A 27050-nucleotide genomic window follows, 5' to 3' on the forward strand; every position below is an offset into this window, starting at 1 on the left:
GAGAGAGAGAGAGAGAGAGCGCGCGAGCGAGAGAGAGAGAGAGAGAGCGCGAGCGAGCGAGAGCGCGCATGAGAGTGTGACAGCGAGCAAACGAGAGTGTGCGAGAGAGCCCGAAAGAGCCCGAGACAGTGCGAGAGCGAGAGGTACCATTTGACGCTCGTTGGCAAAAGAAGCAGAGGTAACAGGTGGAGGAATGTCCTGTCTGAGAATGCGGTTTTGCAAAGTGATACCCAGTGATAATAATGTCAAACTATTAATCCAGATACCCTGGTAATATTGTGGGGACCTGGGTTCAAATCCTGCTACGGCAGATGGTGGAATTCACCCTCATCCTGTGAATCCTGAACGTAAAAGAAGAATTGCAGGAGAAAGGAAGGCAATAGGATGAGCTGAGTCACTCTTGCAACTCGCCAGTTTGGAAACAACGGGCTGATTAGTCTCTTTTCTGTAGCTACCCTGAAATGCTGAAGAAATCTAACCTTGTTCACATCACCACACACACCAACTTAACAACTTACAACATACTCTGCTTTGCAAAGGACAAAAATGTAACTGCAATAAACTTGTTACAATTTTGATTTGATTTTTGTTTTAAAAAGCCAATAATGGCACAAGGGTTGTTCTACCATGCACCAGAGTGTCTCAAATCCTAAAAGGATTAAAAATCCAACAAATTGCTTTGGAAAGGTCTCCCGTCTGTAAACATGAGCAGAAAATTTGGAACACAGCGGGATTCCAGTCAAGAAAGTAGAAAACTGACCAGTTAATTTGAGCCCATTATGCCTTCCACTACATGCATCTACTGTATTAATTTCACTCATTAACTGAACTAATTGAATACTTTGAAAAAGATTACCAGCCTCACAGCTTACACTTAATCATCATTTGCATGAATTATACAACTCAATTTCGAATTTCACTAAAGTACCATTACAGATTTTTTTAAAAAAAACAATTATTGCAAAGTCTGTTCACCATCCACAAGTCAGGAGTGTGATAGAATACTCCCCACTTGCCTGAATGGGGGCAGCTCCAACAATACTCAAGAAGCTCAACACCATCCTGGATAAAGCAGCCCGCTTGGTTGGCACCACATCTACCAGGTTTAACTTGCCCAACATTACTAATACACTATTTTTTCCTCTATTCATTGATGGGATGTGGGTGTTGCTCTCTCGGTCAGCATTTACCGACCATCCCTAATTGCCCAAAGGACAGTTGAGAGTCAACCACATTGCTGTGGGTCTGGAGTCACATGTAGGCCAGACTGGGTAAGGATAGCACTTTCCTTCCCTAAAGTGACCCAGATGGGTTTTCCCAACAATTGATAGTGGATTTTCTTTTGGTTGAATTCAAATTCTACCGTTTGCTGAGGCAGGATTTGAACCCAGGTCCCCAGAACATTACTGAGGTCTCTGGATTAACAGTCTAGCGATAATACCACTAGGCCATCACCTCTTTCAGGGTTTGGAGTGGACGGAGTGTGGACTATGCAGAAGTGGATACTGCAGAGGCTGGAGATTAGAGTCAAGATTAGAGTGGTGCTGGAAAAGCACAGCTGGGGGGGGGGGAATGAGGAAACTGCTGAAGTCCACATTGATGCCATGGGGTTGGAGCATCCCAAGATGGAAGATGAGGCGTTCTTCCTCCAGGCGTTGGGTGGTGAGGGCATGGCGATGGAGGCGGCCCAGGACCCGCATGTCCTCGGCAGAGTAGGAGGGGGAGTTGAAATGTTTGGCCACGGGACGGTGGGGTGTGGATTAGATATAAGGCGGGGTGCAGTAAGTGCAGTGTGGGACAGGCACAGCTCATAGTGACAGAGTTCAAAAGAGCAAGAACAGGTTGAAAGATACAAAATCCTGAGGCTCCTTGGCAGGGTGGTTGTGGGGAGGAGGACAATGTAACCTCCTCGTTCAAAAATAGAGTGAAAGAATAAATGGGCAACATCAACTTAACATTGGCAGAAGTGAAACTACTGTCGGCAACTTGGTGGGTGATACAAAAATAGGTGGAAAGGCAAGTGCTGAGGATGACAGGAAAGTGACTGTAATCAGGTTAACTGAGTGGGCAAACAATACTTGGGAGATGGAGTATAACGTGGGTAATGTGTGATCATGCACTTTAGCAGGAAGAACAGAGAATACAAAAATAGGTGGAAAGGCAAGTGCTGAGGATGACAGGAAAGTGAATGTAATCAGGTTAACTGAGTGGGCAAACAATACTTGGGAGATGGAGTATAACATGGGTGATGTGTGATCATGCACTTTAGCAGGAAGAACAGAGAAGCTGAATATTATTTAAATGGAGAAAAATGTGGAAAGCTGCAGCACAGAGGGATTTGATGAACCAGAAAATACTAGCAAAGGTCAGTGGCTAATGGGGAAGGGCAATAGAATGTTTATTTCAAAGGAAATGGTTAGGGAGGTTTTACTAAAACTAGCTAAGGCTAGTTATCAGACCATACCTAGAATATGATGATCAGTTTTGGGTCCCTTAACCAAGAAAAGGTATACTGATATTGGAGGCAGTCTAATCCTTAAAACAAAAATAAATTTCTCCGACCTATTTTTCTAATCAACCTGTTCACAGATGTTATTACATATCGAGTCATAGAGATGTACAGCATGGAAACAGACCCTTCGGTCCAACTCGTCCATGCCGACCAGATATCCCAACCCAATCTAGTCCCACCTGCCAGCACCCGGCCCATATCCCTCCAAACCCTTCCTATTCATATACCCATCCAAATGCCTCTTAAATGCTGCAATTGTATCAGCCTCCATCACATCCTCTGGCAGCTCATTCCACACATGCACCGCCTTCTGTGTGAAAAAGTTGCCCCTTAGGTCTCTTTTATATCTTTCGCCTCTCACCCTAAACCTATGCCCTCTAGTTCTGGACTCCCTGACCCCAGAGAAAAGACTTTGTCTATTTAAGCTATCCATGCCCCTCATAATTTTGTAAACCTCTATAAGGTCACCCCTCAGCCTCCGCACTCCAGGGAAAACAGCCCCAGCCTGTCAACCTCTCCCTGTAGCTCAGATTCTCCAACCCTGGCAACATCCTTGTAAATCTTTTCTGAACCCTTTCAAGTTTCACAACATCTTTCCGTTAGGAAGGAGACCAGAATTGCGCGCAATATTCCAACAGTGGCCTAGCTGCAACATGACCTCCCAACTGCTGTACTCAATACTCTGACCAGTAAAGAAAAGCATACCAAACTCCTTCTTCACTATCCTATCTACCTGCAACTCCACTTTCAAGGAGCTATGAACCTGCACTCCAAGGTCTCTTTGTTCAGCAACACTACCTCGGACCTTACCATTAAGTGTATAAGTCCTGCTAAGATTTGCTTTCCCAAAAAGCAGCACCTCGCATTTATCTGAATTAAACTCCATCTGCCACTTCTCAGCCCATTGGCCCATCTGGTCACGATCCTGTTGTAATCTGAGGTAACCCTCTTCGCTGTCCACTACACCTTCAATTTTGGTGTCATCTGCAAACTTACTAATTGTACCTCTTATGCTCACACCCAAATCATTCATGTAAATGACAAAAAGTAGAGGACCCAGCACCGATCCTTGTGGCACTCCACTGTTCACAGGCCTCCAGTCTGAAAAACAACCCTCCACCTTCTACCTTTGAGCCAGTTCTGTATCCAAATGGTTAGTTCTCCCTGTATTCCGTGAGATCTAACCTTGCTCACCAGTCTCCCATGGGGAACCTTGTCGGATGCCTTACTGACGTCCATACAGATCACATCTACGGCTCTGCCCTCATCAATCTTCTTTGTTACTTCTTCAAAAAACTCAATCAAGTTTGTGAGTCATGATTTCCCACGAACAAAGCCATGTTGACTATCCCGAATCAGTCCTTGCCTTTCCAAATACATGTACATCCTGTCCCTCAGGATTCCCTCCAACGACTTGCCCACCGAGGTCAGGCTCACTGGTTTATAGTTCTCTGGAGCAGGTGGCACTTGGACCCGGGCCTCCAGGTCCAGGGATAGACACTACCTCTGTACTGCAAGAGGGCCCCTGCTTTTATCAAAATAAATATTATCATTTCACCTATTTTCTTAAACCATTTGTTCAGAGGTGTTAATACACCCCTCTGGAGCAGGTGGGACTCGAACCCAGGCCCCTGGCTCAGATGTAGGGACACTTCCACTACACCACAAGAGGGCTCTTTGTTTTTTAATATAATTTTTAAAAATAATGCTTTTTATTTAACCTATTTTTCTAATTAACCTATTAATACACACCTTTGAAGCAGGGTTGGGGTTTGAACCTGGCTCTCTTGGTTAATGGAGAGTGCACCACAAGAGGGTGCTTGGCTTTTAGTTTTACATGTATAAAGGGCTCAGGTGATGAGTTCCAGCTGGACAGGTGTGTTACCATCGCGCTCATCAAGCTCCATAAGGAGATCAACTTGGGATTCCCCTTGGGGTTATCAAATTATCCAGGGATTTCCATCACCAACACCATTTTTAATAAAAGCGGCTTGGAAAACATTTAGTGACCGAATGCCGGATTTGGCAACGAGGGCACACCAGTGGAACAATTATCTGTGGCATTCCGACACTACTAACCTTGACAACTGTTACCAGGCCGTCATTACTGATGGGGTCAGTTGGTACAGCAAAGTGTCCTGAAGGGTCTCCACCAGTTATCTTATAAACTGCATTCCAGGCCGCAGTATGAGGGTGATCCTTATCGGTTATGGTCAGGTTTGAAACAATGACATCAATTCTATTTTCTGGGACTTCCCCATAGAACTGCAAAGACAGAAATGACGCAGGTTAAACTCCCAGAAAGGTATGTAACTAAGTCAGTCTTTGTTTTAACAACCAATCGATATACGTATTAAAAAAATTAACTTTTCTGATCCATTAACCTTTACTAGAATTCAGAGAATGTTTCTTTGAGAATAAATGCCTCGCATCAGGCAACTTAATCATTCCACTTGACTAGTCATTTGCAAGCAAGATACCACTTGAAGCAGAGAATTGACTGAGTAATATATATGTAAAACCCACATTGGTTTAATACGATTATATTCAGGATTCAGTAACTTAACATTTTGGAATCTCAAAATTATTATGGTGCAGAATGAGGCCGTTCAACCCAGCATGCCTGGACTGATTCTATTACCTATTCTGGCTCTATCCTCTCGTTCCAATCTCCTGCTTTTTCTCCATTTCCCTGCTCACCATTTACATCCAAATAACCATCCAGTGTCTCAATGGCATTCCTCACATTTCCAGGCAGTTCATTCCCCACCCTAACCAACCATAGTCCAAAGATGTGCAGGTTAAGTGAATTGGCCAGACTAAATTGCTCATCGTGTTCAGGAATGAGGAGGTTAGGTGCATGATTCAGGGATAAATGTAGAGTACTAGGGTAGGGCAATGGGTCTCTTACTCATCAAGACGCTGTCTCAATGACTGGGCAATTATGTTCCAAACAGTAACACTGGTTCCTACATAAACAGCACCAGTTTCTGGAGTGGAACATCGGATTCTGCTCCATAAGAGTTCATCTGGTTAACGTCAGCGATTAATTTCAGGATCCTTTCACACACAGTCGGGTGCAGCTGAACGGAGAGATTCCTTCTCAAGAAGTCATCAGCTCGCAAGTTATTTTAACTAAAACAAGCACCAGTGCACACAACATAGGAACTCTCAAATATCCTATTTATTCCCCAGGAAGGAAAACATGCAAACGGCAGAACACTTTCGAGTCAAGTATTAGATTAGATTACTTACAGTGTGGAAACAGGCCCTTCTGCCCAACAAGTCCAAACTGACCCTCCGCAGAGCAACCCACCCAGACCCATTCCCCTACATTTACCCCTTACATAACACTATAGGAAATTTAACATGGCCAATTCACCTGACCCTGCACATCTTTGGACTGTGGGAGGAAACCGGAGCACCCGGAGGAAACCCACGCAGACACGGGGAGAACGTGCAAACTCCACACAGATAGTCGCTTGAGGCAGGAATTGAACCCGGGTCTCAGGCACTGTGAGGCAGCAGTGCTAACCACTGTGCCACCGTGCCACCCTAGATATTTAGAGGGCAGCCCTGCCATGGCTTTGACAGTCTCCTCAGGCGGCGAATCCACAGCATCCCATTATTCTCAATAAGCTTCTTCAACAGAACAATGGTCTGCATGCAATCAGCAGACAAGCCACGCCAGGACTGACAGCGTAGAAATCTATCCAGCTCCTTGCGCCCGTGTTAGTAGCTTCCCACCATAATCCTGTCTCCTTGATCCCCTGTTGGAGCCTTGCCTTTCAATCCTCATCAATTGCCTTTTATAACCAGTCTCTGCCTCTCTTGACACAAGCCAACACGCTCCTGTGTGCTCAAGAGAATATCAACTCCCAATCCCTCTCAGCGATAATCCGGCTTTGATCAGTTGGTGAAGACAACATTTTCACTGTCCTCACCCACAAATGTAGACTGCTATCCCGAGGACACAACCCATTCCTGACCGTGCACCCAGGGCAGAGGTAGATTCTCCAGCTGATTCACTGGAGAGAGTTAGGGACAGGAAGGGGGTGAGAGACAGTGACTGTGGGGCAGGAGGTAGTGGGGTACAGCGAGAGGGAGAGACAGGGAGAGACATGGTGGGGGGTGGGGAGGCAGTCAGGGATACACGGTCACTGGGAGGGGAGAGACAGACAGACAAGGACATGGAGGGGTAGTAGGGGGAAAACAGAAATAGAGACAGTTTAGAGAGAGACAGACAGAGGGAGAGAGAGAGACAGACAGAGGGAGAGAGAGAGACAGACAGAGGGAGAGAGAGAGACAGACAGAGGGAGAGAGAGAGACAGACAGAGGGAGAGAGAGAGACAGACAGAGGGAGAGAGAGAGACAGACAGAGGGAGAGAGAGAGACAGACAGAGGGAGAGAGAGAGACAGACAGAGGGAGAGAGAGAGACAGACAGAGGGAGAGAGAGAGACAGACAGAGGGAGAGAGAGAGACAGACAGAGGGAGAGAGAGAGACAGACAGAGGGAGAGAGAGAGACAGACAGAGGGAGAGAGAGAGACAGACAGAGGGAGAGAGAGAGACAGACAGAGGGAGAGAGAGAGACAGACAGAGGGAGAGAGAGAGACAGACAGAGGGAGAGAGAGAGACAGACAGAGGGAGAGAGAGAGACAGACAGAGGGAGAGAGAGAGACAGACAGAGGGAGAGAGAGAGACAGACAGAGGGAGAGAGAGAGACAGACAGAGGGAGAGAGAGAGACAGACAGAGGGAGAGAGAGAGACAGACAGAGGGAGAGAGAGAGACAGACAGAGGGAGAGAGAGAGACAGACAGAGGGAGAGAGAGAGACAGACAGAGGGAGAGAGAGAGACAGACAGAGGGAGAGAGAGAGACAGACAGAGGGAGAGAGAGAGACAGACAGAGGGAGAGAGAGAGACAGACAGAGGGAGAGAGAGAGACAGACAGAGGGAGAGAGAGAGACAGACAGAGGGAGAGAGAGAGACAGACAGAGGGAGAGAGAGAGACAGACAGAGGGAGAGAGAGAGACAGACAGAGGGAGAGAGAGAGACAGACAGAGGGAGAGAGAGAGACAGACAGAGGGAGAGAGAGAGACAGACAGAGGGAGAGAGAGAGACAGACAGAGGGAGAGAGAGAGACAGACAGAGGGAGAGAGAGAGACAGACAGAGGGAGAGAGAGAGACAGACAGAGGGAGAGAGAGAGACAGACAGAGGGAGAGAGAGAGACAGACAGAGGGAGAGAGAGAGACAGACAGAGGGAGAGAGAGAGACAGACAGAGGGAGAGAGAGAGACAGACAGAGGGAGAGAGAGAGACAGACAGAGGGAGAGAGAGAGACAGACAGAGGGAGAGAGAGAGACAGACAGAGGGAGAGAGAGAGACAGACAGAGGGAGAGAGAGAGACAGACAGAGGGAGAGAGAGAGACAGACAGAGGGAGAGAGAGAGACAGACAGAGGGAGAGAGAGAGACAGACAGAGGGAGAGAGAGAGACAGACAGAGGGAGAGAGAGAGACAGACAGAGGGAGAGAGAGAGACAGACAGAGGGAGAGAGAGAGACAGACAGAGGGAGAGAGAGAGACAGACAGAGGGAGAGAGAGAGACAGACAGAGGGAGAGAGAGAGACAGACAGAGGGAGAGAGAGAGACAGACAGAGGGAGAGAGAGAGACAGACAGAGGGAGAGAGAGAGACAGACAGAGGGAGAGAGAGAGACAGACAGAGGGAGAGAGAGAGACAGACAGAGGGAGAGAGAGAGACAGACAGAGGGAGAGAGAGAGACAGACAGAGGGAGAGAGAGAGACAGACAGAGGGAGAGAGAGAGACAGACAGAGGGAGAGAGAGAGACAGACAGAGGGAGAGAGAGAGACAGACAGAGGGAGAGAGAGAGACAGACAGAGGGAGAGAGAGAGACAGACAGAGGGAGAGAGAGAGACAGACAGAGGGAGAGAGAGAGACAGACAGAGGGAGAGAGAGAGACAGACAGAGGGAGAGAGAGAGACAGACAGAGGGAGAGAGAGAGACAGACAGAGGGAGAGAGAGAGACAGACAGAGGGAGAGAGAGAGACAGACAGAGGGAGAGAGAGAGACAGACAGAGGGAGAGAGAGAGACAGACAGAGGGAGAGAGAGAGACAGACAGAGGGAGAGAGAGAGACAGACAGAGGGAGAGAGAGAGACAGACAGAGGGAGAGAGAGAGACAGACAGAGGGAGAGAGAGAGACAGACAGAGGGAGAGAGAGAGACAGACAGAGGGAGAGAGAGAGACAGACAGAGGGAGAGAGAGAGACAGACAGAGGGAGAGAGAGAGACAGACAGAGGGAGAGAGAGAGACAGACAGAGGGAGAGAGAGAGACAGACAGAGGGAGAGAGAGAGACAGACAGAGGGAGAGAGAGAGACAGACAGAGGGAGAGAGAGAGACAGACAGAGGGAGAGAGAGAGACAGACAGAGGGAGAGAGAGAGACAGACAGAGGGAGAGAGAGAGACAGACAGAGGGAGAGAGAGAGACAGACAGAGGGAGAGAGAGAGACAGACAGAGGGAGAGAGAGAGACAGACAGAGGGAGAGAGAGAGACAGACAGAGGGAGAGAGAGAGACAGACAGAGGGAGAGAGAGAGACAGACAGAGGGAGAGAGAGAGACAGACAGAGGGAGAGAGAGAGACAGACAGAGGGAGAGAGAGAGACAGACAGAGGGAGAGAGAGAGACAGACAGAGGGAGAGAGAGAGACAGACAGAGGGAGAGAGAGAGACAGACAGAGGGAGAGAGAGAGACAGACAGAGGGAGAGAGAGAGACAGACAGAGGGAGAGAGAGAGACAGACAGAGGGAGAGAGAGAGACAGACAGAGGGAGAGAGAGAGACAGACAGAGGGAGAGAGAGAGACAGACAGAGGGAGAGAGAGAGACAGACAGAGGGAGAGAGAGAGACAGACAGAGGGAGAGAGAGAGACAGACAGAGGGAGAGAGAGAGACAGACAGAGGGAGAGAGAGAGACAGACAGAGGGAGAGAGAGAGACAGACAGAGGGAGAGAGAGAGACAGACAGAGGGAGAGAGAGAGACAGACAGAGGGAGAGAGAGAGACAGACAGAGGGAGAGAGAGAGACAGACAGAGGGAGAGAGAGAGACAGACAGAGGGAGAGAGAGAGACAGACAGAGGGAGAGAGAGAGACAGACAGAGGGAGAGAGAGAGACAGACAGAGGGAGAGAGAGAGACAGACAGAGGGAGAGAGAGAGACAGACAGAGGGAGAGAGAGAGACAGACAGAGGGAGAGAGAGAGACAGACAGAGGGAGAGAGAGAGACAGACAGAGGGAGAGAGAGAGACAGACAGAGGGAGAGAGAGAGACAGACAGAGGGAGAGAGAGAGACAGACAGAGGGAGAGAGAGAGACAGACAGAGGGAGAGAGAGAGACAGACAGAGGGAGAGAGAGAGACAGACAGAGGGAGAGAGAGAGACAGACAGAGGGAGAGAGAGAGACAGACAGAGGGAGAGAGAGAGAGACAGGGAGAGAGAGAGAGAGAGACAGGGAGAGAGAGAGAGAGAGAGACAGGGAGAGAGAGAGAGAGAGACAGAGGGAGAGCGAGAGCCAGAGAGAGTGTGCGCGCCGAGGCATCGGTACAGAAAGCGACCCGGCTCAGTCCTTACCGTGGCAGCGGTAAACTCTGGCGGGTTATCATTGACGTCGGTGACTTTAATAACAGCAGTGGCGGTGTTGGACAGGCCGTACGTGGGACTACCCTCCATATCAGTGGCCTGGATGATTAAGGTGTACTGTGGAACTTTCTGACAAAGGAACAGGATTGTGGGAGAGACGAGAAAAGAATTAGAGACATGTTTAACTGTTAACTCCTCATCAACCACCACCACCACCTCCTCCTCCCCCAGAAACACCAGGAAAGCAAACTACTGGCTCGCCCCCAACCACATGGACCTCTGATTAGAGTCACAACACGACAGGGTGTGCAATATATGGAAGAATGTGCCATTTGGCCCATCTAGTCCATGCTAACTGTCCAATCAAATGGAGGTTGCCAAATGGACAATGCACTGACAAATAACGGAGATTGGGAAAGGAGTATAGAGGGAGTGAGTAAGGATCAGGAGAGTGGAACCCGAAATGTATCGTATTCCTTTTCGGATAGACAGCCCTGTATTTATCTCCCAATCCAGCTCTCAATTTCATGTTGAGCAATCAAAATTGGATGTATATGATCCCATTAAAATGGCAGAATGTTTAATGCTTTTGAGAATCATTGAACAGGTGCTGAAAATGTCAAACCTTCCCACAAAGACAAGATACTATGGAACAATGACACCACCTTATTCCCTGGGTTACCTGCATCGGAAATTCTAACTTCAGTGAACAGATACACTTTACATAAATCTCCACAGAGAATGAAGTGGGACCTCTGCAGAGAGTTCAATGCGATTGAGCAGAAATTCAAAACCATTGCTTTTTCGAAATGGAATGTTTGACAAATTCAAAAGGGACGGAAAAAAACCTACCCCACACACTCCCTTCATTGAACCCAGTGGAGAATAAGCAGGTTCAAGCAGTTCTCCCCGGTACAGAGAGGTCTAAAGTTTCATCCTTTGTCCATTGATGAGGTTACACTGCAGTGTTCTCAGGATAAATGGATATCAGGGTGAGACCATTTGGAGACTGTTAGCTTGGCTCAAAGCCCAAAGGATTCAGTGTTCATATCCAACAGCTGTTTCCCTTCTCCAGCGAGACCTATTCAGGTGCACGTTGCTAGGAAACAGACAGATCGCTAACACCGGGACCATGGTGCGCGCTCAGAGAAGTGAGTCTTTTTGGAAACACACACCCCTCTCAGCAGCAACACAAGGAAAAGATCCCTCCCAGTGTTACAAGGAAGAGAGGCAGACCTAGCCGACTGGATTTCATTTCTCGTACAGACCGACCCTCCGATACATCATGGAGTGTAGCTTTCCTCCTTCACCGAGCTACCATCTTCCCTCTACCGACAGTAAGACAAAAGGAGAAGTAGGCCATTCAGCCCATCGAGCCTGCTCCACCATTCAACGTGACCATGGTCGATCTGATAATCTCCAACTCCACAATCCCGTCTTTCCTCCCATAACATTGATTCCCCTTCCTGAGTAAAAATCCGCCTGTCTCTATCTTGAATATACTTAACGCCCCAGCCCCGACAGCCCTCTGTGGTAAAAACTTCCACAGATTCACTCCGGTCTGAGAAAAGAAATTCCTCCTCATTTCTGTCTCAAACACGTGACCCTTATTCTCAGATGACACCCTCTGGTCCTCGACTCTCCCTCAAAGGGAAACGACCCTTCTGCATCTACCCTGTCAAGACGCCCAAGAATCATAGAATCCCTAGAGGGTGGAAGCAGGCCATTCGGCCCATCAAGTTCACACCGACCCTCAGAAGAGTATCCCACCCTGTAACCTTGCATTTCCCAATGGCCAATCCACCTGACCTGCACATCTTTGGACTGTGGGAAGAAACCGGAGTACCTGGAGGAAACCCACACAGGCACGGGGAGAGTGTGTTAGTGATCTGCCTGTTTCCTAGTAACGCACACCTGAATAGACTCCACACAGCTAGTCGCCAGAGTCACGGTCACAGAGACGTACTGCACGGAAACAAGACCCTTCGGTCCAACCCGTCCATGCCGACCAGATATCCCAACCTAATCCAGTTCCACCTGCCAGCACCCGGCCCATATCCCTCCAAACCCTTCCTATTCATATACCCATCCAGATGCCTTTTAAGTGTTGTAATTGTACCAGCCTCCACCACATCCTCTGGCAGCTCATTCCATACATGTACCACCCTGAGTGAAAAAATTGCCTCTCAGATCTTGGTTATATATTTCCCCTCTCACCCTAAATCTATGCCCTCTAGTTCTGGACTCCCCCCACCCCAAAGACCTTGTCTGCTTGTCCTATCCACGCCCTCATGATTTTATAAACCTCTATAAAGGTCACCCCTCAGCCTCCGACGCTCCAGGGAAACAGCCCCAGCCTGTTCAGCCTCTCCCTATAGCTCAAATCCTCCAACCCTGGCAACAGCTTTGTAAATCTTTTCTGAACCCTTTCAAGTTTCACAACATCTTTCTGATAGGAAGGAGACCAGAATTGCATACAATATCCCAAAAGTGGCCTAACGAATGTCCTGTACAGCCGCAACATGACCTCCCAACTCCTGTACTCAATACTCTGACCAATAAAGGAAAGCATACCAAATGCCTTCTTCACTATCTGTAACTACTTTCAAGGAGGGTGGAATCGAAACCAGGTGCCTGGCACTGAGAGACAGCTGTGCTAATCACTAAGTTGCCTCTCAGTTTTCTGAACTCTAGTGAGTACGCGCCCAACCTACTCAACCTCTCCTCATGAAAGGGCATCTACATACCCGGGCTCAGCCGAGTGAACCTTCTCTGGACTGTCTCGAATTAACGAGGTCAGAATGGCTGGAATACTGCAAGTTGATATGCAGCCTCAGATCCCTCACATCGGCCATTTACCACCTTAGCATGTTAGAGTCATAGTTTGTAGTACAGCACAGAAACAGACACTTCGGTCCAACCAGTCCATTTGGAACATTATCCCAAACTAAACTAGTCCCAGCTGCCTGCTCCTGGCCCATATCCTTCCAAACCTTGCCTATCCATGTATCTATCCAAATGTCTTTTAAACCTTCTAACTTTACCCACGTCCACCTCTTCCTCTCTGGAATGCTTTACCAGTGTAAGAATGATAGAATCCCCACAGTGTATAGAGTAGTGACACTACACTGGGTTCAGGGAATCCGTCTTCAGCAATATAGTTCCAATTTAGAGCAAAAGGAGGGCGCTCCTAGACCCGGTTCTTGGGAAAACGCTTTGCCAAGTGTCAGGCAGGGAACACTGGGGGCCAGTAATCGTGGTATTCTAATGGCCGGGGTGGCTGTGGAGAAGTTGAAACTTTATTGCTGGAACAGCACAGCAGGTCAGGCAGCATCCAGGGAACAGGAGATTCGACGTTTCGGGCACAGACCCTTCTTCAGGAATGAGCAGAGAGTGTTCAGCAGGAGAAGATAAAAGGTAGGGAGGAGGGACTTGGAGGAGGGGCGTTGGAAATGTGATAGGTGGTTAGGACAAGGACTATATAGTCATGACATAGGGTAAGGCAACTTCATCACGGAGAAAAGCGACTGGACTCAGGTTTCACAAACAGCTAGGTTGGGTACAAGTGAAGTACATAACTACATGTGGGCAAACAAATCCAGGAAAACAAAACAGATAGGGATCTAGACAAGAACGTTGCTGAGGGTGTTAGCCAGGAAGAGAGGAGAGACTGAATATTGCAAAAGGAAGAGAGGCCAGGAGAAGAAACTGGCATCTACCATAAAGAGGAAGAGCAAAGTTTTCAATGGGCTTATAGACAATTAAATGAGGAGGGGGTCTGATTATGGACAAAAAGGGGATTTACACGGGGGCTGGGGGATGGAATTGATGCAGGTCATGGCTGAGGTGGTGTCTTTATGAAGGAAGAATGTGCTCTGCAAGTATGAGTGAGAGAAGGACATTTCTATGCTGGGTTTTAAATCTGGTAAGGAGGTGGCATTGAGCTCGCTGCCTGCATTCACATTTCATACGGCACCAAGCTCAGGGCAGGTGCACGTATGAAATGGAGGAAGTCACGTTGGAGCCATGGGCTGTAATTTTCCAGTCTTCCTTAGGACTCCGGGGCAGTGTCAGGGCACTACAGAACTGTAAACTGTATCCTCTTCTTTACCAACAACAGGATGGAGATGATCCGTGCAACAACAGGCCCATGAAGTTAGTGAGGACGCAATGGAGACAAAATTAAACAATCACTTGGACAAATGTAGATTCATTCCAAAATCCAACATGGATGTGTTACGGCCAAATTGCATTTAACTAACTTGCGTGAGGTCCTTTGAAGAGGCACCGGGGGAGGGGATCTGATGAGGGTAATGCAATGGATGTGGAGTACGCAGACTTCCAAAAGCCACTTGCTAATAGTGTCACATGACAGGCCTGTGCACACAGGAACGGGAATAAAAGGGATTGCAACATCATAGATAGTGTTCTTCAGTTGTGACAACAGACTGCAGGTGAATAGATAGCGCGCGCGCGCACACACACACACACACACACACACACACACACACACAGTCGGTTCTGATGTGATTGCTTCTTTCCCGTGCGATCTTGCGTTAGAAGAAATTCGTGCAATAGCCATTCCATTTAAACTAATTGGGCTGGAATTGTGTTATAGCCAATACAGGTAAGGGAAGTTCACATTCTACAAATAACGGTTTAAATTCTTCAATTACATTAAAGCCAGTTCATATTAAAGAAACACGTTATAGCAGATCTGACTGTAATAGAAGATGAACTTTATTGTAAAGGGCATAATTTCAAAATTTGTGGACAATGCAATACCTGGAATTTCATGTAGATATGTGTGAGAGGGGATTCTAACACATACATTATGGAGAACACGATTGAAAGCTGAGTGCAGGAGCAGGGCTTCAGTGTGTATACATCAGGACAGTTTGACAGAGTGGTTAATAAAGTATACTGCCTCCTGGGCCTTATTAATGAGCACAAAAAGAAGTTACATCAAATGTGAATGAAACATTGGTTTAGCTTCGACAAGATTATTGCAACAGCTGGAATACTGGGAACAGTTCTGGGTCCCTTGTACAAGGAAACATTGGAGACCGTCCAGAGCAGGTGCACTCGGCTGATCCTGGATATGGAGGGACTCGCTTATGAGGAGAGGTTGAGTAGGTTGGGCCTGTAGTCACTGGGGTTTAGAAGAATGAGAGGGGACCTTATGGAAAGATACAGGATTATTAGGAATTTGACAGGCTGTTTCCTCTTGCCTAGGACCACAGGGAATAGTCTCAGAATAAGGGGTTATCCATTCAAGAGGATTCACGGAGGAAGAGAGCTTCTTCAAGGAAGGCATCCTTGTAAGAGGATTCCTGAAGAAGGGCTCATGCCTGAAACGTCAATTCTCCTGCTCCTTGGATGCTGCCCGACCTGCTGCGTTTTTCCAGCAACACATTTTCAGCTCTGTTATCCACTTAAGACAGAGATGAGGAGGAATTTCTTCACTCAGAGGAGAGTGAATTCTTCCCCCCCCCAGGGCTGGGGCACTGAGTATATTCAAGGCTGAGACAGACAGATTTTGAATCAGGAAGGGGAATCGAGGGTGATGGGGAAAAGGCAGGAAAGTGGAGTTGAGGATTATCAGATCAGCTATGATCTCATCGAATGGCGGAGCAAATTGGATGGGCTGAATGGCCTGCTTCTGCTCCTATGTCTTATGGTCTTCTGGTTCTGGGGCTCTGCATTTTGCAAAGATGTGAAACACTGGAGAGGGGGCATTCAGGAGCATGGTGCCAGGAATGAGGAACTTCAGATTGGAAACACAGTGACTGCTCCATTCGAGAATAGGCTTGGGGCAGTGTGGGGGTTCGATCAAGGTATTCACAATCACAAACGCTGTGGACAGCCTACGACAGGAGAATCTGCTCCCATTGATGGCAAGACAGCAGACTGAAGGTAACTGGCATGAAGCCATGAGGGCATCGACAGGGAGTGGGCAGGGTGTGGAATGTGCTGCCAGACAGTGTGGGGGAAGATCAGCTCAATCGTGGGCTTTCAGCAGGGAATCAGATGGTTATTTGGTCCGGAAGACTGTGCAGATAAGGACAGCAGATGTGTCCCGAATTAACTAATTCCCACAATAGTGAACTGGAATGGGACAGATAGTGGTTATAGTGTCACCAGCTATTATTTAATCCAGCTTTATACTGAATGTGAATTTCATCACCTGGCACGGTGGGGATTTGAACCCAAGTCCCTAGAACATTAACCTGGGATGACTAGTCTAGTGACATTAACACTATCCCACTACCGCCCTGTGCTCAATCTCAAATGATCAAAGCTGAATTCATTAAAAATCTGGAATTAGTCTAAAGGTGACCACCTTCATAAAAACCCATCTCCGGCCTACATGTGACTCCAGACCCACAGCAATGTGACTGATCTAAACTAAGCTGTGCCCTCTGGGCAATTAGGGGTGGACAATAAACACAACAAGGAAAAACTCCCAAGTATGAATTATAATTAAAATCTAATTTGTGCCAGGGGCTGGTACAAGTGTAGAACATGGATGAGTGACCTACATGCAGGAATGTATGAAGTGTAGGGCTGAATGCAAATGCTTGTGCAGCAGAATCAGCACCACACCACAAAACCCTTATTATTATTATTATTATATCGGTGTGAGTACTGTGCAGAGGGCCCAGCTCCCCTCAGCATTCCAGACAAGTAAAACTCCCCGTAGTACCTGCCTTTCCTGTCACAGATGACAATACACGCGGGAAGCCCTGCACTTGTTTGCTTTTTTTTCACAAAGATACAAGAACACACAGGCTCAAACTGACTCACTAAAAGGAAGGGATAATGTTTCAAGCACCCGTGTATTGATTTGCTGGAGTGATTAATATTTTAAAAGATTCGCATAAACGTAAACTGCCCCTGCCCAGTTTTGCCATTTAAATATTTAAAACTTTGTCTTCCAGATCCCTTCCCAACCCCCAAGCTTCAAAGAAAAAAAATTGCCTGTTGTATTTTTCAATGGGATGGGACGTGAGGGAAAGCTCCTATATTCACTTCCTGTCGCAGTTATTTCTCCAGACATAGTAACAATAAACAAGAGTCAGAGAGTCCTACAGGCCCTTTGGCCCAAACTGGTCCATGCTGACCAAAATGTCCATCCAGGCTAACCCCATTTCCCTGCACTTAGTTAATATCCTTCGAATCCTTTCCTACCCAGGTATTTATTCAAATGTCTTTTAATGTACCTGCCTCAATCACTTCTGCTGGCAGCTCATTCCATATGCGCACCACCCTCTGTGTAAAAAATTTGTCCCTCAGGTTCCCTTTTATTGTTTTTGCTCTAGTCCTGGATTCCTTAACCCTGGGGAAAAAAACCGGAGTGCATTCATCCAATCCATGCTTCTCACAATCTCTGTAAAGCCCCATCCCACCTCAGTCTCCAACACGCTAAAGAAAAAGGTCCTAGCTTGTCTAACCTCTCCCTATAACTCAGACCATCGAGTCCTGGCAGCATCCTTGTAAATTTCTTCTGCACTCTTTCCAGTTTAATAACGCCTTTCCTATAGCAAGGTGAACAAAATTGAACACAATACTCCGAGTGCAGCCTCACCAACGTCCTGTACAACTGCAACATGATTTCCCAACTTCTATACCCAGTGCCCTGACTGATGAAGGCCAGTGTGCCAAAAGCCTTCTTCACTGCCCTGTCTACCTGGGACTCCACTTTCAGAGGATCGTGCACCTGAACTCCCGAAGTCCTTCCAAGAGGTGTAAAATTCATATCAAACTTTGATTAGGCCATAGGTAACAACTTCTGTCCCAGATACCAAAACTAAAAAAGGTGCTGGAGAAGATAAAAAGCATTAAAATGCAAGATCAACCTGAAAGAATGGGTTGGGGTTGGGTGAGGTGGTGAGGGGCATCTCATAGAAATTTATAAAATTCTAACTGAACTAGACAGGGTAAACACAGGAAGGATGTTCCCAATGACCGGAGAGTCCAGAGCTGGGGGGAGGGGGGGGTCACAGTCTAAGAGTACCAGGTAGGCCATTTTGGGTCGAGATGAGGAACATTGTCTTCACCCAGAGAGTGGGGAGCCGGTGGGATTCTCTGCCACAGGAAGTGGTTGAGGGCAAAACATTGACTGTTTTCAAGAAGGAGTTAGATCCAGTTCTTAGGGATAAAGGGATCAAAGGGTCTGGGGAGAAAGTGGGAACAGGGGACTGAGTTGGATGATCATGTGGCGGCATGGTGACCCAGTGGTTAGCACTGCTGCCTCACAGTGCCAGTGACCCAGGTTCGATTCCTGCCTTGGGCGACTGTCCGTGGGACGTTTGGAATCCTCTCCATGTCTGCGGGGGTTTCCTCCGGGCGCTCCGGTTTCCTCCCACAATCCAAAGATGTGCAGGTCAGGTGAATTGGTCACGCTAAAATTGCCCGTAGTGTTAGGTGCATTAGTCAGAAGTAAATATAGGGTGGGGGAATGGGTCTGGGTGGGTTGCTCTTCGGAGGGTCGGTGTGGACTTGTTGGACCAAATGGCCTGTTTCCATACTGTCGGGAATCTAATCAGCCATGATCATAATGACTGGCGGAACAAGGTTGAAGGGCCAAATGGCCTACTCCAGCTCCTAGTTTCTATGCATTCCCCAGGGAAAGCGGAGGGTCTTTCACCCCAAGGAAAGAGAATCCTTTGATGAGACCTGATAGATGCTACAAATTAATACTTTAGACACACTGCTTTCAAATTAGTGCTGCTTAGCTTTGAAGTCTCAGTTGTTCAAAATCTATCTGGTTTTAGCTGAGGCGACTGAAGGCAATATTATTGCAACTTACTGAGCAAAATGTGCACAGAAAGCTAGCTGTGAAAGAAATCTGTAAAGAGGGTGCAGAGGTGCTGCGCAGAGGTGCTGCAAAGGTTCACTGAACTAAATCCTGGGACAAAGGGATTGTCTGACAAGGAGATGGTGCTCGCATTCACTGGAGTTGAGAAGAACAAGGGAGATTGCAATAAAGAACGCAAAATTCTTACAGAGATTGACAGGGTAGTCAGAGCCTGGAGGATGCATCTGTCTGGAGGGGCCTAGGACCAGTGGCTGGATATTTAGGACTAAGATGAGGAAGGTGAATCACTCGGGAAGATGAATCTTTAGAAACACTTGCCTCAGAAAGCTGTGAATGCTCACATGTTTAGTAAGTTCAAGATTGCGATTAATCGATTCCCACATCATAAAAGCAGCAAAGCATCATGGGTAGATGTTCAGAAAGCAGCAAGTGACACTCATACGTCACACATGCCAGGCAATGTCATCTCTGTTAAGTGAAGAAGCTAAACGATTGCTCCCTGACATTATATGGTGTTACCATCACTGAATCCCCCACTATCGACATCCTGGGGGTTATCAGTGACCAGAAATTCAACTGGACTCACCAAATAAACATAGTGGTCAGAGACTAGGAATTTTGCAGTAAGTAACTCACTCCCTGACTCCCCAAGGCACCATCTCCACCATCTACAAGGCACAACTCAGGAGTGTGATGGAATACTCCCCATTTGTCTAGATGGGGACAGCTCCAACAACACTCAAGAAGCTCGACACCATCCAGGCCAAAGCAGCCCCCGCTTGACTGGCACCACATTGAGAAACATCCACTCCCTCCACCACCGTTGCTCAGTTGCAGCATTGTGTCCCATCTACAAGACGAGCTGCAGAAATTCACCAAAGATCTTTAGACAGCACCTTCAAAATCCACGATCTCTTCCATCCAGAAGGACAAGGGCAGCAGATACATGGGAACACCACCCCCTGCAAGTTCCCCTCCAAGCCCCTCACCATTCTCATTTGGAAATATATCACTGTTCCTTCAGTGTCACTGGGTCAGAATCCTGGAATTCCCTCCCTAAGGGCATTGTGGGTCTACCTACAGCACATGGACTGCAGTGGTTCAAGGTGGCAGCTCACCCCCACCTTCTCAAGGGGCAACTAGGGATGGGCAATAAATGCTGACCCAGTGATGCCCACGTTCTATGAATGGATATTTATAAAACAAAACCTTCCCTCACACTCAAACGCTAAGCTGACTGAACAAAGCTGAGCTGCTGACGAAATATTCTAATTCAAGGGCAGGTGGAAGGCAGTAATTTGCCGGCAGCTTTTATTTCTTGACAGGGAGATGGAGTGAAGCCATCCCCTCTTCTGACGTACCTCTCTGTCAAGGCCAGCCGCTACAGTGACGATATCGCCCGTCTGGTTATTGATTGTGAACATATTCGGAGACGGACTGTTTGGCATTTGCGAGAGAATCTTGTATCTTAATATGCCGTTGGCGGAATTAGGGTCATCAGCGTCCATTGCAGTCACTGCCATCACAAACGTTCCTGGGGAGGAGAAAGGAGAACTTAATCTTCGATCAAGAGAACAACTCTCGAGACTTAGTTTAAAAACCATTGCATGTCAAATCAATTTTAGAAACATGCTCAGCATCATGACCTTTAGCCTCGATTGCCTCTGACATCATTACTCTCCCCACTCCGCATTGGGAGATGTGTTTTCCCAGCAGGATGGTACCTGACCTGATGTCCGCCATTTCAGCTCAGCCTCTCCCAGAGTTGGAGCTGCTCTTGGTGCTACACGGTGACCCAAATCTTTGGCATTGAGCAAGTGCCAAGCAGGATCCAGTCTCCTCACTGTCACCCCCCCCACAGACCCAACACCCCTATTCACCCTCCCTGGCCTGGCCAGGCCACGCCAACAGGGTACCAACGTCTCCTCACTCTAAGATTCTGTGGCTATGCTGCCAGGGCCTGCCCAGTCACGACAGGGCAAGCGGGGAATCGGAATACAATTCAACAAAACTGCAAATAAAAAGACCCGCACCGTGAGATTGTCCAACAAAACCAACAGGCTCACCATTTTCCTTTTCCGAGGGCCACCGTACCCTGTTTGGCGCATATGCAACTCCAGGCCCACAGCAATATGGCTGATACCCAGCTGCCTTGTGTTATGATCTTGCATCACACCTTCCCCACTCAGTTATATTTGCAAAGGAGGACACTTAGGGAGTGGCCATCAATGGTGGTGTTGCCAGTGAAGCCCTACCCTATATCACTTCCAATGAACAAACAAGACCCTGTCTGGGTAGCTGGGGTAACACAAGACCATTGAACATAGAACACAGAACAGTACAGGCCCTTCAGCCCTCGGTGTTGTGTCAGCCTTCTATCCTACGCCAAGATCAAGCTAACCTACATGCCCTTCATTGTTCTATCATCCACGTGCCTGTCCAAGAGTCGCTGAAATGTCCCCTAATGTATCTAACTCTACTATCACTGCTGGTAGTACATTCCACGCACCCACCACACTCTGTGTAAAGAATCTATCTCTGACATCTCCCCTAAACCTTCCTCCAATCACCTTAAAATGATGCCCCCTCGTGATAACCATTTCTGCCCTGGGAAAAAGTCTGTGTCTATCCACTCTATCTATGCCTCTTAACATCTTGTACACCTCTATCAAGTCACCTCTCACCCTTCTTCACTCTTAGCTCCCATAACCTTTATCCATGACATTGAGTCATAGAATTTTTTCAGCATGGAAGAAGGCTCTTTGGCCCATCGTCTCTATACTAGCTTATCCTGGTCCCATTTCCCCAACACCTGGCTTGTGGCCTCACATACCCTGGCATTGCAAGTTCTTAAACATGTAGAGGGTTCTTGAATCTACTACGCTTTAGCCATTGACTCCCAGGTGTCCACCACCCTCCACGTGAAAACAAAATCTTCACATCCCCCTCTAAACCCCTTAACTAGTGCCCTCCCCACCCCGGTCAGTGAGTCCTCCAACCAGGAGGCAAGTTTCACCCTTTTTACCCAGCTTTGGTCTTACTGTGATACATCTATTAGCTTGATAATGAGACAAAAGGGGAGAAACACCACCTTTACACACTGGTTTTTGAAATCTCTAATCACTGCTCTGATCAGATGATCATTCTTACAGACCTGGCCTCTGAAATAAGCCAAGGACATAGATTGAAATGTCATAGCACTCAGGGCGATGGGCCTACTGCTAGAGAGGGAGACTAGTCTAGCTTTAGTGGATATTTGGCAGTACAGTCTCATTGGGCCAAAGGGCCCTTTCGGGTCTGTATGATTCTCAGACAGTGCCCCAGTAGTAATGTCACTGGGCTAGTAATCCAGAAATGTCAGGTTAGATTAGATTACCTACAGAATGGAAACAGGCCCTTCAGCCCAACAAGTCCACACCGACCCTCTGAAGAGTAACCTACCCATATCCATTCCCCATATTTACCTCTGACCAATGCACTTATCACTACGGGCGATTTAGCCTGGCCAATTCACCTGACCCGTACATCTTTGGACTGTGGGAAGAAACCGGAGCATCCAGAGGAAACCCACGCAGACACGGGGAGAATGTGCAAACTCCACACAGACACCTAAGGTGGGAATTGAACCTGGGTCCCTGGTGCTGAGGCAGCCATGCTAACCACTGAGCCATCGTGCCGTAGGTAAAAGCTTAGGTACGTGGGTTCAAATCCCAGCAGGGCAGATGGTGGAATTTGACCACCTTACTAAATCTGGAATCGAAAATGTAGTCTCAGTGACGGGGAGCAGGAACTGACATGAACTGTTGCAAAAACCCATCTTGTTCATCAGGGTCCCTTTAGGGAGGGAAATCTGCAGTCCTTACCCAATCTGGCTCAAGAGCAATGGAGCTAACTCTTCATTAGGGATGGGCAATATATGTTGGTCTTGCCGCCCATGCTGTGAGAGAATAAAGGAGGAGGAGATCCCAGAGTACTATGGGTGCCTTCTGCAACTCAGAACCTTATCAACTCTCACCTGGCTTTGACCCTTCCGGAACAGAACCATTCCAAACTTGATGTAGAAACTCTGGCCGGTTATCGTTCATATCGATGACATTGATAACTATGTCGATTGGATTTTCCACTTGATTCCCATTCAGGTCCACCGCGTGGGCTCTTAGCTGGAAGACAAGAAGCACGCCAAGATATCATGGGTAACATGGAACACAGGGAGAACTAGCCATTTGGATACAGAACTGGCTCAAAGGTAGAGGACAGAGGGTGGTGGTGGAGGGATGTTTATCAGACTGGAGGCCTGTGACCAGTGGAGTGCCATAAGGATCGGTGCTGGGCCCTCTACTTTTTGTCAATTATATAAACGAGTTGGATGTGAGCATAAGAGGTACAGTTAGTAAGTTTGCAGATGATACCAAAAATTGGAGGTGTAGTGGACAGCGAAGAGGGTTACCTCAGATTACAACAGGATCTGGACCAGCAGGGCCAATGGGCTGAGAAGTGGCAGATGGAGTTTAATTCAGATAAATGCGAGGTGCTGCATTTTGGGAAAGCAAATCTTAGCAGGACTTATACACTTAATGGTAAGGTCCTAGGGAGTGTTGCTGAACAAAGGGACCTTGGAGTGCAGGTTCATAGCTCCTTGAAAGTGGAGTCGCAGGTAGATAGGATAGTGAAGGCGGTATGCTTTCCTTTATTGGTCAGAATATTGAGTAGAGGAGTTGGGAGGTCATATTGAGGCTGTACAGGACATTGGTTAGGCCACTGTTGGAATATTGCATTCAATTCTGGTCTCCTTCCTATTGGAAAGATGTTGTGGAACTTGGAAGGGTTCAGAAAAGATAAAGGATGTTGCCAGGATTGGAAGGTTTGAGCTAGAGGGAGAGGCTGAACAGGCTGGGGCGTTGGCGGCTGATGGGTGACCTTATAGAAGTTTATAAAATCATGAGGGGCATGATAGAATAAATAGACAAAGTCTCTTTCCTGGGGTCAGGGAGTCCAGAACTAGAGGGCATAGGTTTTGGGTGAGAGGGGAAAGATATAAGTGGCAACATTTTCTCACAGAGGGTGGTACGTGTATGGAATGAGCTGCCAGAGGAAGTGGTGGAGGTTGGTACAATTGCAACATTTAAAAGGCATTTGGATGGGTACATGAATAGGAAGGGTTTGGAGGGATATGGGCCGGGTGCTGGCAGGTGGGACTAGATTGGGTTGGGATATCTGGTCAGTATGGATGGGTTGGACCGAAGGGTCTGTTTCCATGCGGTACATCTCTATGACTCTATGACCTAATTACCTTTTCAAACACTGGGCCACAGGTCATTCTTTCAGGTTAAAGGTTACTGAAGGCTTAAAAAGGTTAGAAAGCCTTTTCTATATTCTGGTGATAGTCGTAGTCGAGAAAAAGGTGTGGCGCCTGATGAAGGGCTCATGCTCTCCTTCTCCTCGGATGCTGCCTGACCAGCTGTGCTTTCCCAGCACCACACTTTTCGACTCTGACTCTCCAGGATCTGCACTCCTCACTTTCTCCATGTTGTGATGATGTAGCTTTTCCATTGGTACAGGGTGGGGTGGAAGAATAGGCAAGAGGCTGGAAAAGCACAGCAGGTCAGACAGGATCCATGGAGCAGGGAAGCCCTGATGAAGAAGGGTTTCAGCCCGAAACATTGACGTTCCTGCTCCTCGGATGTTGTCTGACCTGCTGTGCTTTTCCAGCTCCACAATCTATTGACTCTGGTTTCCAGCATCGGTAGCCCTTGCTGTCTCCTAGCGTTTCCATTTGCTGCTTTGCAATAGTTGCCAAAATTAAAATGTCATCCGAACATATTTAATGTGTAATAATTTGGAAGACACGTTAAGATTGCACACAGCACACGTTGGACCTCAGCTGGAGTACTGGGTACAGTTCTGGGTGCTACATTATAGTAAAGGTGTGAAAGTATCGGAAAGAGTGCAGATGCCATTTAGGAACACGATTCCCGCTCTGAGAAACTTCAGTTACAAGGACACATTCAGGAAGTTGGAGAGAAGGCGACCGAGAGGAGATTTGATTGAGGATTGCAAAATCATGAGCAGTCTGGGCAGAGACAATAGGGAGAAGCTGTCTGCATTTATAAAAGGAACAAGAACGAGGAGGTGTAGATCTAAAATGAGGTGCAAATGATGCAAAGGTGAAGTGAGCAAGGCCTTTCTCACCCAGCGTCTGGTTCGGGTCTGGAATTCACTGCCTGGGAATATGGGGGAGGCAGGATCCCACTGAGGCATTCAGGAGGGGCATTGGATAGGTGTTGGGATAGAAATGGTGAGCAGGGATGTGGGGGAAGGCAGGAGATTGGTGCTAGGGGATAGAACAAGGCAGGCACTATGGACTGAATGGCCTCCTCCTGTGCCGACGAGCTTATGCTCAAAACGTCGTGTCTCCTGCTCCTCAGATGCTGCCTGGTCGGCTGCACTTTTCCAGCACCCACTTATTGGCTCCTCCTGTGCTGTAACAATTCCATGACTCTCATCGATTTTAAACTGCAAAATAAAATTCCTCTAATTCTAAAATTTGGTTCGCAAATTACTCGGATACTGATAACTGGGAAAGCTTACGTTTAGGAGAACGAGAGGTGATTTTAATGGAAATGTCTGAGATCCTGAGAGGATGATTCACCTCCTGGGAGAGCCGACAACGAGGGCACCCCCAAAGACCAATTAAAGACAAAGAGCAGGACATTTCTCTCTCTCTGACAAATTCTCCTCCACAGAGAAGTAACGGGGGAAGGGAGATGCTGGACATGGTGATGGCAAAGTAGATAGATTCTCGTCAGGGTGAAGTCACCATAATCTGATCAAACCCTACGGCAGAGAGTGAGAGAGTGAGAGAGAGGCAGGTGGTGGTTTAACCTGAGGGTCACCACGCCTCAGGTGAGGAGAGAGGTTGAGAAGGAAAGTGCAGAGGTGGACTCAATGCCATTGGCTTCATTTTGCATCACAAACCAGCCATCCAACCAACTGAGCTAATCAAACATAACAAGACAGACAAAGGCTGCTGGACAGGGAAATAAAATTGATGCCCCAATCTGGTCAACATATCATTGGACTTCCCTGTACAAGGACTCCCAAATCCCCTTGTGCTGCAGCTTTCTGCAGTCTTTCACCATTTAAGTAACATTCAGCTCCTCTATTCTTCCTATCAGAGTGCATAATCTCCCTTTATACCCCACTTTATCCCACATCTGCCAGGTTTTTACCCCCTCACCTGTCTGTGCCCCTCTGCAGAGTCTCGATGTCATTCTCACCACAAATGGAGCAGGGGTTGTCGTAGGCCCTCCAGCCCATTAAGACTGCTCCTCAACCTGGTAAGACAATGGCTGCTCTACTATTTCAACATGACTCCCCTGCACCATACCCACATCCCTTCATGCCTTTCGATCTAGAAACCTAACGTCATCTGCCCTCAGTGAGCCAACTTCCACAGTTCTCTTATGGTATAGGATTCCAAGGGTAACAAGTTAATTCGGCCAATTGTGCTACCTCATTGGAACAACATTCTCCCTCCCCCATCCCTTCTCCAAAGTCTCACAGCAAAACAAAGATAACAACATTCAGCCTCCCTAGCCTATCCTGTGATTCAATACCATCATGGCTGATCCCTCAAGTATTTTACACTATTCCCTTTTGAAAGTTCCTCTTGAATCTGTTTTGTCAGCCTTCCAGATCACAACTCCTCGCTACATAAACTTATGACTTCTCCATCGCCTCGCTGATTCCTCTGCCGATTATCTGTCCCCTCTGGTTAGCAACTCTCCCACCAATGGAGACCACTCCCACCTGGGTGAAAATGCTTCACATTCAAAGCTTGCTCACACAGCAGAAACTTACATGGTATGAGGCTCTCTGTTCCCGATCCAGAGGTTTAGTCACGGCTAGCTGACCGGAGATGGGATTGATACTGAAGATTCCGGCCGGTGGTTGATCTGCCCCTGGCCCTGTGACGCTGTAGCGCAGCGAACGGTTTTTATCACGGTCAGATCGGATCTGCAAATCCAAAAGGAAAAGGGGACATTTAGGAGTCATGCGTTACTGAA

General features: G+C 47.7%; 1 protein-coding gene across 1 annotated transcript in view; it reads right to left on the minus strand.

Annotated features, from left to right (window-relative positions):
- Positions 1 to 27050, minus strand: part of LOC122548761 (cadherin-2-like) — a 213236-nt gene that overhangs the window by 44817 nt on the left and 141369 nt on the right. Inside the window, exons 5-9 of the mRNA XM_043687528.1 lie at positions 26845 to 27000; positions 23000 to 23144; positions 20346 to 20518; positions 10155 to 10292; positions 4592 to 4777 (exon numbers count right to left, since the gene is read on the minus strand). Of these exons, the coding sequence (XP_043543463.1) occupies positions 4592 to 4777; positions 10155 to 10292; positions 20346 to 20518; positions 23000 to 23144; positions 26845 to 27000 (798 nt within the window). The remainder of the gene's footprint in view (positions 1 to 4591; positions 4778 to 10154; positions 10293 to 20345; positions 20519 to 22999; positions 23145 to 26844; positions 27001 to 27050) is intronic.

The sequence above is a fragment of the Chiloscyllium plagiosum genome, chromosome 4, assembly GCF_004010195.1.
Source record: "Chiloscyllium plagiosum isolate BGI_BamShark_2017 chromosome 4, ASM401019v2, whole genome shotgun sequence".
NCBI classification, from domain to species: Eukaryota; Metazoa; Chordata; class Chondrichthyes; order Orectolobiformes; family Hemiscylliidae; genus Chiloscyllium; species Chiloscyllium plagiosum.